Below are 12,283 nucleotides of genomic sequence, written 5' to 3'. Positions count from 1 at the left end.
TGTGTACAGGTAGACTTGTATCCCACGGTGCCTTCCTGTGGAGAAGGACACAAATGTTGGCACCTCTTTCTGTGTTCTTCTGGCTTCTCCCTTTCTTACATCATTTTTCATTTAATCCTAAAGATTCTAACTTTAGATTACTGTTATTTATTATTTTTTTAAAGAAAAACTCATTCCACAGACAATCAGTTGCTTTTATGTTTTCTCTTACAGCTTCTTATATCCCATTTCTTCAGGAATTATTTTTCTTCCAGTCAGCTCAGTATCTATATTACTTGGTCAAAAGTAATTTCTCCTGAGAACTGTGACGGGATCTGTCCTTTGCTTTTTTGTATCTATTGCAAGAAATGTATTTTTAAATAAAACAAACAAATTAAGTGGGTACAGGATCTTTTATTGGGAAGCAGTCATATATATTTTTCAATTTACTTCTCAATTATTCGCCTATATTGATTTCCTTTGTTAATCTAAATTTTCAAAGTTTGTTATGTTTAGAGCCAGCCCCACTAGTGAATTTTCCAGTTTCGTGGGTATACATTGTAGGTTTGATTTTGTTTGCTTGCTTTTTTTGCTTTAATTTGCTTTCATAAAATGACTCAGAGTTTTTATCACTATTAATCCATATTGCTTTACTGATATTTAACCATAAACATGAAACAATAAATGCTATCCATGCTGCTAAGACTATGCCCCACCAAACCTTTGCTGAATGCTGAATGCTCTATGCTATAAGTAATAGTACATTACAGTGTTTATTTCTTCTTAACTGGCAGCTAAATAGCATGTTCCTCAAAATTGAGCTTGCATATACAGGTAATGTGCTGGAAGGCTTTTAAAGTTACCCAGCAAGTTCTCGAATATAGGGGAGTTCGACGTGGGGGGGATGTCCAAATAAAACATGTGTCTTTGGGCAGCATAAATAAATCTATCAACATGGAATGATAAATTAAGGATTAAAATGAAAAGATGCCCTACACCCGACGCTCCCAAACATGGTTGCATGTTAGAATCTGAACTTTAAAACATTCTATGCCCAAACTATCCTTACTAAGTTGGAGTATCTGGCTGTGCAGCATGCTCAGCCCTGGCTTTCAGTCTTCACCTTGCAGATGTAGCAGCTGGTGCAGGAACTGCTGTCCTGTATGCTGCTGCCTCCATGTGATCTTCTGAGCCACAGCCCTACCTCACCTGAGAGCTTGTTCTGAGTGCGCAGTGTTTCAGTTCTGAGTGTGAGCACCTAAAAGTCCGGGGGATCCTTTTCTGCCTGGATTACACTAGGATGCCTCCAAAGCAGGTGTAGCCAACTAATCCCCATGGTCTATTTATACTAACAGAGTTTCACACCAATAAAGCCATTCCTGCTTGTTTACATGTTATTCACAGCGACATTGAGTCACTAAACTGAACTAACATGTTGATCCACCTTTGACTTCCGTAGACATGTGCATCCACATACTACCATACACACAGAGAAATCGGAATGACCTTTCTCTACCACACACACCAAGAACCAGACCTCTTAAACTGAGCCAGAATAAGCCAAAATGAGCCTTTTCTGTATAAAATCCATGTATAAAATTTTCCTGTATAAAAATTCCATGACATTTTGCCACAATGGTAGAAAACTGATACAGATTCCTTGAGTCCAGTTTGGAACTGGAATGGTCTTTTGAGCAAGGCAATGGGTACAAGTCTGGGGTTTGGGTGCAGTTTGACATATTTGGGTGTGACATCTGGTCCTGTTGCTTAAACATGTACGGATAATGTATAACATATATATATATATATACACACATTTATATATATATAAAATAGCTATAGTATCATCCTTAGCTATTTTCTTCTGTTGTATAGATTTTAAAAGACACAGCTTTTCATGTGTAGGACATAATTGAAGTAGGTGATCAGCAGTATAATTTTACTTTATTTTCAAAGTGATTATTTTACTGAGTTATAAATGGCAGTATGTGTGTGTGGTGTGTGCGCGCATTTTTATTCCACATTGGCCTTTTTCTCTTTTGTTAGTGAGCCTCGATGCTAAGGCAGTGACCTTTAGAGGTCATTAAAGAAACAAGCTTATGAATCTTAGGCTCACAGTACTGGACCTCCTTCCACAGGCAGTTGCCCTCCAGTATTCTTCACTCCAAGAAAACTTCCTTGAGAGCTAAGTGTCTGCTTTTTATCCACAGACTCTATTGGCCAGGCACTGTCTTCTGGGTAGCTCCTGTTAGGGAGACACTCAGCTAGCTGAGTGGGCTTCTCACACAAGGTTTGAAGCTGCCCTAGTTTGCTTTCTGTTGTTGTCATAAACACCACAACCAAAAGAAACTTAAAAGAAAGTGTGTACACTTTATAATCCATCATCCAGGGAAGCCAAGGCAGGAACTCAAAGTTACAGCAGTAACCATGGAGGAATGCTACTTTCTTATACAGCCCGGGGCCACCTGCCTAGGGATGGTCCTGCCCGCAGTGAGCTGGTCTTTCCTACATCAATCCACAGTTAAAAGAATGCCTTATAGACATGGCTACTGGCCAGTCCGATCTGAGCATTTCATTTCTTCAGCTGAGTTCTCTTCCCAAATGACTCTACATTTGTGTCAGGTTGACAGCTAAAGCTAGCCGTGATCTGTGTGGTCTTTATGCCCCTTCATTCCTCTTATTCCCAGCTCCATATTCACCCACCTCCACTGAAGAAAATCCTTTATTGTATTATATGTTTGTAAGTCATTAGAGTGTGTCAGTCTGCAAACCCCAGCCTTTTAAAATAAAAAATAAATTCTGTTCAAACTTTCAGGAAGTGGTATTCTATTTTTGGTTCCATAAATTATACATATGTACCTACATACACACTCCAGTCTGTGCACACAAACACAAAGACAAGAGCATGTGTGTAGCTAACCCAGGAATAGCTGTCACATTGCTAGTGAGTCTACCCTAGCTGGATACTTCAAGCTCTTTGCCTGTCACTTTATGACATGTCACCATAAGGTCTCTTGATAGTCTGAAGTCTGAAACCGTACTCTATGGTCCTGACCTCTGACCTGATTTAATGACTTTGATTGGTTGATTGATTGAGTGACTGAGTGAGTAACTGATTGACTGATGGACTGATTTCACAGTCTGAAAAAAACGACAGAGATTGCTCTGGATTTTAGTCTTTGAGAGCTCCTTGAATCATCAAAACCTTAGGTCAAACAGTGTCAAAAAATTCTGAGTGTTGCCCAAGTGTCACTTGTGTTAGCTTTTCATCTGTGTCAGAACAGCTGAGACAAACAACTGAGCCATAGGATAGGTGGATTTTGGCTGGCAATCTTGGAGCTTTCTGGAAATGGCGGTTTGGCCCTGTTGCTTCAGACTCCGTGCCATGGGGAATAGTGTGTGGTAGAATGGAGCTTCTCGCTTCAGGGAAGCTGGGAATGGAAAAGGCAGGAAAGGAGTGGGGGTCCCAATATCTCCTCCTTCCAGAACATTCTCCCAGTGGCCTGGCTTACATCCCTAGGACTCTATCTGTTAAGGGTTCCATCACTTTCTACTGCTGCCCCAGCCAAGGACCACGCCAACTTTAGAAGAATACTTACCATTCAAATATCAGCATTTAACACTTCCTGCTTTTATACCTACCATAACACTGATGCTTTAGATTCAGTGTTTAAGTCATTATTATACTTAAAACTTGAAAATAAAGAAAAGGCAGATACATCTTAATTCTTTTAATCTGAAATCATTTTTTTTTTTTAATTTCTAGATAGTTCTTTTCTGCTACTTTCTGTTCCTGCTTCTGACCATGGAGTTTTCTGTGTTTTCCTTTTATTCCTCCATCAGGTCGCCTTGTATTTTATTCCTCCCCTGCGTCTCTGCGACCTCCTCTCCATTGCTCTTTGCTTGCGTTGTGTTTCTCTTTCCCTTGTTTTTTCCGCGTTTGAGGCAGCGCCTTTTTAGATTGGGCTCAGCAGTGCTCTCCAGCTTTCCACAGTTTGGTAAGACTGGATTCTAGTAGTCTAGTCTCTCTCATATCCCCGACCTCCATTCGCAGGTCTGCCTCTCTGCTTAGAGTAATAACTACATTCATATTCTTTAGCGACATAGGAACATACTCTGAACATCATCTCTTGCTCGCAAAGTGGGATTTTTCTCAGATGAGAAACGCTCCCTTTGAGCCATCAGTATTTCCTCCTACTTCCTTTGTGAGTTGGGCACGCCCACCTCTGGGCCATAGGTTGATTTTTACATATTATTGAAACAGTTCTGCAGTGTTCCAGTTAGGCACCTTTTCTTCAAGGAGAAGGTACTCTGGCTTCACCCTGGGGCAGAGGTCTCTGGTGGATCTCATGACTGGTGTCATCTTACCATGCAAATTAGACTTCCTTCCCTGCCCGCCTTGAGGGGAGCAGAATAACTTCTCACCCTAATCATGCAGTGTCATACCTGCTGCTGAGGGAAGAGGAAATCTCTGGGGAGTGAGCACCCCAATGCTTGCTCATGGCATTTGGCAATAGTTCTCCATAAGGTCTCTGGTTGATTTGGAATTTTTTGTTTTTGTTTTTGTCTTTTGAGACAGGGTTTCTTTGTGTAGCCCTGATTATCAGGGAACTTTCTCTGTAGACAAGACTGGCCTTGAACTCACAGAGATCTACCTGTCTCTGCCTCCTGAGCGCTGGGATTAAAGGTATGCACTACCACTTCCCTGGTGATTCAGAATATTTTTTAGCGCATGGCTTTGAATTAGACAGAGTGATCCTTGAAGGGAGACGGGACTAAAGAAAAAACTGAGTGTGGTGGAGCATCTCTGCAATCCCAGCGCTTGGGAGGTAAAGGCTGGAGGATCAGGAGTTTAAGGCTAGTCTTTTCTATAGAGTGATTTTGTGGCCGGCCTGACTACATGACACCCTGTTTCTGAAAAACAAAACCTAAAATGACTCATTGATTATTGTCTCTCCCCACTTAGAAGCTGTAACTCTTCGATTAAAGAGAGGCTACAGATACAAAAATCGTTGACATCAGTGAAAATAGAACTGTTAGTTTTGAATCCTGAAGTTGTGAAGTGTGGTAGCTCACTCATCTGTGTTTTTCTCTTTTATTTTGTTTCTAATTGAGAGAAAATAAACAATTTTATAGAACATTTGTAGTTCTTTTATCTAGGTTGAAAATAAAGATTAGAAAAAAGTCATCAAAGACATAAGATGATCCGATTTATTCTTAATCTGCTCTTAAGCACAAGGTTATCTTGAATGAGCACATTTCCAAGTATTTTTCAGAAACCCAAATTCTGCCAGATCACTGGGTAGCTCAGAAATGGGACTCTACAATGGAACTCACCAGGGGAGACAATCCCCCTTAACATGGGCCTGCTCATCTAGCTTCTCCCTTAAACGTGCTTTCAAATAGCTCTCCTTTAACAAGAAAGCCCATTTACCTGCTAAGACTAAGCCAGTGGAGAATCAAAATGAAGCAGCGGTCCCAAGGTACTGGAGCATTCATCTTCCGAAGGCCTCCGCAGCCCTTTGAGCAGACATGAGTGACAGTCACTCAGACCACAGGCTGGGAGCATGACAGCCAAGCACTGAGAATAACACCTCTGTCTTGTTTCTCTTTCCAGGCTTGAGATTTTTAAGAGCTCTCAGACTGATACAGTTTTCAGAAATTTTGCAGTTTCTGAATATCCTTAAGACAAGGTAAGATGGTTTTCCCCCCTGTCTGGTTCCCAAGGGCCAGGTTGTAAATATCAAGTATATTTGCTATGATCTTGTTAAAAGGATAGAGTTGTGTTATTCACAGGAAGAATTAGCTGGAGAGTTAGCCTACTAAGGTAGGGCTTGCCTTTTTCTCTTCTGCAAAGCCTTGGAGAAATAAGAGAAGAGGGGAGGTGTGGTTATGTCCCTGGGAGGAAGATTCATTAGGGCAAGGTCACATGACTGGTATCTGGGCACCAAGTGAGGTTGCAACAGAAGCTCAGGGGAGAGGTGCATGGAGGATGAGGGATGGATTTGCTCATTGATTGGGAAGTCCATGCTGCCAGATCCTAAATGCCTTTTTAGTTACTACTAAACAAGAAACTGAACTTGGCCATAAAGGGAAGAGAAGCAATGCTCCTTGACAGGCAATCACAAACCTCATAGGGCAAACAGAAAATCATTTCATTCCTAAGTTTATTTGAGCTGTTTCACTTTATATCTATGGAACCTTTGGGATGTGCTCTGCAGACTGCCTTGTGGGGGAACCCTAAGCACCTCCAGGCAAATGTACCATGGTTGCATCTGCTGACCACATAATGGTCTGAAAAACATGGCTAGGAGAGGAGCAGAAATCCCCTAGGGAACACCCTGCCTGGTGCCTTATCAGTGCCCAGAGCGGGCCTGAACCCCGGGCTGCACTGGTGAACACACTAATAAAAGGGTTAGGGGCACTCTAGTGGGGACTGAGTGCTGCTCACATATTTATCTACTAGCACATTACATTTTAAGAAGACCCCTTCTGATGTCCCATTTCCTCTTTGGTTGGCTCTAATGTGTCTGATGAGTGACAGGAAGCAGGACACGTCTGTATTTTGTCATGTATAATTAATGGACATGCCATTTGAGGCTTGAGACTCTGTGTTGATTTTTTTTTAGTCATGAAATGTGGAGCCTGGCTTCTAGAATCTGATATGTTCAACAAGTGTGCCTTTATTTTGTTATTGGTCCTTATTTTAATTCCAGATTACCCCTTCCAACTATTCATCTGTATGAATAAGAGATAAAGATTCACTCTTTATAGATTGATCAAAATGTAAAAGAACCAATGAGCTCTCTTAAGGTGTGCCCTATCCCTTTATGTTTTATCTTCTGAGGTAAAGATTTATGACTTCTCTGTTTTTTGCTTTATAATATCGTTCATAGATAGTAATTTTTTACATTTCCTTTGAGAAATAGTAGCCTTAAGTTTTTACCTTAAAGTTTTATCGTTTATGCAATAGAAATATTGTTTTTGAAATAGAAACAGTTAACAAAGGTAGCATATCTATCTAGGCCCCTTAATTCTGGTACTAGGGAGTCAGAAACAGGTAGAGCTCTGTGAATTTGAGGCCACCTACGTCTATATAGTGAGTTCCAGGCCAGTCAGGGCCACACAGTGAGACTTTGTCTCAAACAAAAACAAAAACAAACAACAACAAAACAAATCTAGTGTGCCTTGTATTAACATATATTATAACATATAACATCACTAATTTAGCGTGCCTTGTATTAACATGTACTGAACTTGTGTCACAAGGCTGATTTTTTATTTAACCCCGGGGAGAGTTGGTGAGTGTGCAATGCCAAGTCTGGGGCCTTGTCCTTAAAATTTATGGAGCAGGTGTAGACGTGGGGTTTGTTATAATGGAGCCATTCACAGGCTCTCACAGGCTCTCAGCTCTCCTATTTGTCTTTTACCTCATCAGTTAATGAGACTTTTTCCCCATGATATTGGGTTTCTAGGAAGATTCCAGTCTCCTGAGCGATAATGCAACTAGAATAGCGTTCTTGCCCTCCTCAAGTGTGTGCACAGCCTTTCGGCCTCATCGTGATGTGCCTGCCCTCTGGGCATCTTTGACCAACCTTGTGCCTGGATCTGGGAGGCACAGAGGGTCACTGCACTTGGCCTGGGAGGACTTATGCAGCAGGCAGGGTCTGTTCAAGTGAAGATGGAAACCTTAAAAAAAAAAATTAGGTCTCTGTCATTCTCCTGGGGCTGGAGGATGGTCACAGAAAGGTAGGGAAGATGGCCTGAGTTCAATCAAGATATTTGTAGAAAGCACACACTGAGAGAACAGGAGCCCTGCGGGACCTTTGAACCAGTCCATGCTCCCGAACATTCTGTGGTTGAGACGAGGAGGGTGAGCTCAGGTAGGGAAGCCAAAGCCTAGTCTCCGGGCCCAGAGAAACACTTCCTTCAGCTACAGAAAGTTTAGACGGGTTGTGGCACCGTCTTTTCGAGTGCTCAGCTATGCCCTGCTTCCCTCTACAGTAGCTCCAAGTCTCTTTCTCAAGGCTCTGGACAAGAAATGAAGCTCTGACTAGGGCCTTGGCCTTGGTCAGGTCTCTTGTGGGTTCTGTACACCCTGGTGCTTTCTCAGTGGTGGGGAAACTTCTCTAGTGGTGACCCCTGCTGACCCGTGGTGGTGTTAGGTCAGGAGAGATTCTTTACAAAGGTGATGAAACAGCACTTTGAAGAGCATGGCTTTGTTTCCTGCACTTCCATTGCTTCATTCGACTCAGAATTGAAGTAAGTAGGACACAGTGTGGAAGGGGAAGGGTGAAGAATGAAAAGGTCAGCAGAAGGGACCAGAGTGAACAGGGGGACAGACGGGGAACACTGGATAGCCGGAGTCAGGATGAGTGCCAAGCTGTAAGTTAATCCTGGCATGGCCTATTTTAGACAGACAAGAGATGCTGGGCCATTTGTGTGAGCTTTGGGACATTCCTCAGTTGTCCTTGCAAGCTGATGGCATTCCTGGGCAACTTTCAGTGCTGGGTCATTTGCTCTGCCATGAGCGCCAAGTAGCTTAAGGGCTAAAATCCCACATATCACTGAACATGGTCAACAATCTTTGTTAAAATACGGCTTACCTAGTATGGGCTTTTGTTCTTTTTCAAATTGTTTTATTGCTTCCTCTAATTGTTTAAGTAACATGTGCTCCCTGTGAATATTTGTGCCATTTTACGGAAGAGTGTACAGGGTGAAGTAAAACACTCTATACCCTGTGCTGTGCAGTGTCAGCCATTGCTCTCTGCCAATTCTATCTCCTATGTAGCCTATGTGTACAGCCACCACCAGATACCTAAACAAAACACCTGCGGAGCATTAGTAGAATTGTCTTACATGTATGACCTCAGAAACGACTCCAAGGCTGTCTATGAAGCAGGATATTTGCGATGGCAGTTCCGAAGGGTATGAGGTTGAAGTCATGCCCTGATGTCACTTAGACTGAGGGGTTGTTTGGAGAGCAAGACAGAGATGTTGAAGGCTTTTAATTGGAAGAGAAAGTATGGACACTTACCATTCTAAAAACCCGCGCTTTCACTCCCTGTATAGAATTGGTTTGAGGTGTCTAAGACTTTGAAAATCTGAAGGTCAGAAAGGAGCAGTAGCCCAGGGAAGGGCTGTTAGGACGCAGCCTCAAGCAGGTCAGGTGGACAAGAGGGGACTAGTGTAGAGGTAACTAAGGACAGGCTGACCCGGTTGATTTTGCTCTATTCTGTGTCTCCAAGTTGATTCATCTCAGTGCAGTATCATTCAGTCAGCTCTCCCGTTTGGGGCACTTTGCAGTGAAAAGAAACAAGGCTGTTGGCTCCTGGCTTCTCCGTCAAGCAGGAAATACAGTGGAAGACAGGGGCAGGGCAGATTCATGCTTGCTGGTGCAAAGTGCCTGGCATTTTCGGGGTTAACCAGATATGTGTTGTGTTCTGTAAGGGTAGGGGTGAGGGTATCTTTGACCTTACTGCTCTGATTTTAGGAGTTAGGCTCTCTTGCCAAGCACCCACGAGTCCTGGGAAAGGTCACTGATCTACCAGACTTCTGCTTGCACACTGGTTCACCTTCACACATTCGTGCGGATGACTAGTGTCTGGTTGCAATCAGACTTTCATCACCATGCCAAAGTTCCCAAGAGAACAACTTCAAGGAGCAAAGCATGATTTGGGCTCAGAGTTTCAGAGGTTTTAGGTCTATGGTCAGCTGGCTTTGTTGCTCCAACATGGTGGCGAGGTAGAGCCTCCTGAGAAAGCAAAGGTGGTCACCTCATAACTACCCGGAGGGTGAGGATAAAGGAGTAGAAAATAAGAGATGCATTAGAGACAAGATATAGCCACCAGGAATACATTCTTTCTAACCTACTTTCTCCATCTAAGCCCCATCTCTTAAAGCTTTAGACCCTCCCAAAATAGTACCACCTGTGGGAGACCAAATCCTCGTAACAGGGAAGCCCTTGGGAGACATTTCCTACTGGCTCCTAGAGGCTCATATGTTAGTATGCTTGGTCCCAATTTGGTGAAAGTACTTGGGAAGAATTAGGAGGTGTGGCCATTTTGAAAGAGGTGTACCTCTGGTGGTGGGCTTTTGAAACTCCATTCCCTATGAGCTCTCTCTGCCTCCAGTATGCAGGTAAGGATGTGAGCCCCTCTCTTCTGCTCCAGGACCATGTCTGCTCGTCTGCCGTCATGCTCCCAGTCATGATGACTATGGACTTGCCCCGATAAGCGTTTTGTTTTTTCCCCTCTAAGTTGCCTTAGTCATGGTGCTTTATCATAGCAATAGGAACGTAACTAAGGGATACACCGAATTAGAACAGTCACTGAGAATTGATGGGTAGGAATTCAGAAGTTTCTGTGGAAACACAGATTTTTAAAAGAGGGGCCAGGTTTTCAGGATAGAATCACAATTTCTCCTTACAGACAAGGAGCTGGATTTTGCCTGGTCAGAGGCGCTCTAATGATTGCTGCTTTCATGCTTGGCCATGAAGGCCACACATAGCCATCTCCAATAGCTCCTTTGCCGCAAATGCACAGCATTCTCTTGGCAGCTCCTGCCTCCTAAACGGTCCTCTTTCAGATGGCGAAGTCCACATCAAAGAGGACAGAGGAAATCCACTGAGGGTTCATTTTACATGGTTTTGCACGTAGCATACAGATACTAACATACTCATAGCTGGGTTTGCAAGTCCATTTCCTCATGCAAGCAATCTGTGATGATGCTGAAGTCATGCAAATAATCAGACTTCAGCAATGAACCTGGTCTGTCTCAGCAGCAGTGATTAAATGCTCTGCAGAGAGCGAGAGCTCCCTTAAGCACCATTAATATCCCTGGGACAATCATTTAGAGATTAATAATCGCCATATTTAGGCCATTTCCCCAAAGCACCAAGAGACTCAGAGACATCAATAGATTTAATATCTTGAAAGGACCTCACACGGTTGTTGATGATGGTACAGTACTTTTTAGGCCCTGAGGAACTGGAAGTGTGTGAGTGACTCAATTAGGTGTTGAATTCTCCTTGGGGAAAGTGAGAGCAGCACATAGCTCTCCTCCCTTTGCTACCCATTCTCCCTACCTCTTCCTCTTTGATATCTGGTACCATCATAGGGGCCTTGCAAAGTAGAGACAAGGAGATGGGTTGCCCTGCTTTGGTTCTCCATTGAGGAGCTTGCAGAGAACGGGACATAGAGATAACCTGGCTGATGAAACAGAGTGAGTTGCAGGCTTGCCTGGGTTGCTCCGGATGGCACTCAGCTGGCAGACCCCTGACTTGGTTTGTTTTATTTCCACCCTGTGATCTCTGACTTGTGGAACTATTCCTCTGATAAAGGACCTGGGAGCCAGTGAAGAGGACCTCCAGCCTAGTCAGCTGCTCCATGGAGCAAAGAGGCAGGGATCCCAGTATGTCCCAGATGCAGAGAAAGGCTTGGATGGAAATTGGTAAACGTATTCTTTTGTTAGCTGGTGATTGTGTTCTCAGCCGCAACACTGACTTTGAGAGAGGCAAAGGATGGCATGGCCCACTGAGGTGACTGAAAAAGGTGTGAAGGTCAGGATTTAGCACAGGCATGTTTGCCCTCGAGAGTGCCGACCAAACCACAGCGTTTAGAGCCACAGAGCTAACTACCTCAGGCCACACAGTAGACAGGCCTGGCCAATTATGACTCTCCCAGAGAATATTCTGGATGTAAGCCACTTCTGTTGTGTATAGGCAAGTATCAGAATCCACCCTCAGAATGATTGGGTCCCAGAGGGAATGGCTGACTTCAGGCAAAGCTGCACGCAAGCCTTTAGCTCCCTCCGGGGCTTCTGCCTCTCTCTCCATCTTTTTTGGGCTTGTTTTTAGGAGGAGTCCTCTAGAGTAGGTTGTTAAAAGCTTGTATTTGAGAAGAACTAGAACATGTAGTTCCTGAAAAATATGTTTGATAGGTCTATCTGCTGCCTGAGGCTTTTATTGGGAGCATTTCTTTGGACTACCTAGTAACAGGAGAAGCCCTTGATACCCTGGTCTCCCAGGTCAGGGGCTGTGGGAAGATATATGTCCTTAGGAAGGGGCCACAAGCAAACCACAGGGTAACTGAAAAGAAGGCCCCATGGCTTCCCATACTGATTTCCCAAGTTACTTACCACTTACTAATTATGATTCCCAAGCAATCTAAATAAGCTCCCTAAACCTCAGTTTCCTAGGTAGTGAGTGGCAATAGAGTCATCACCTACCCCCTGCATTAGAGTCAAGGGTGAAATTCAGAAGACCCAAAGGACTCAGTGAAGTTCTTTATGGAGGGGCGGGGGA

At 43.6% G+C, this 12,283-nt stretch overlaps 1 protein-coding gene across 16 annotated transcripts in view; it reads left to right on the top strand.

The window, feature by feature from the left end:
• Kcnma1 (potassium calcium-activated channel subfamily M alpha 1) overlaps nucleotides 1–12,283 on the top strand; it is a 738,489-nt gene that overhangs the window by 490,858 nt on the left and 235,348 nt on the right. For all 16 annotated transcript variants that reach the window (XM_026789548.1, XM_026789554.1, XM_005367704.3 and 13 more), the window contains exon 6: nucleotides 5,597–5,672. In XM_026789548.1, the coding sequence (XP_026645349.1) occupies nucleotides 5,597–5,672 (76 nt within the window). The remainder of the gene's footprint in view (nucleotides 1–5,596; nucleotides 5,673–12,283) is intronic.

Source organism: Microtus ochrogaster, unplaced genomic scaffold (assembly GCF_000317375.1).
Source record: "Microtus ochrogaster isolate Prairie Vole_2 unplaced genomic scaffold, MicOch1.0 UNK21, whole genome shotgun sequence".
In the NCBI taxonomy this organism is placed as follows: Eukaryota; Metazoa; Chordata; class Mammalia; order Rodentia; family Cricetidae; genus Microtus; species Microtus ochrogaster.
This window is presented reverse-complemented; position numbering and strand designations above follow the sequence as displayed.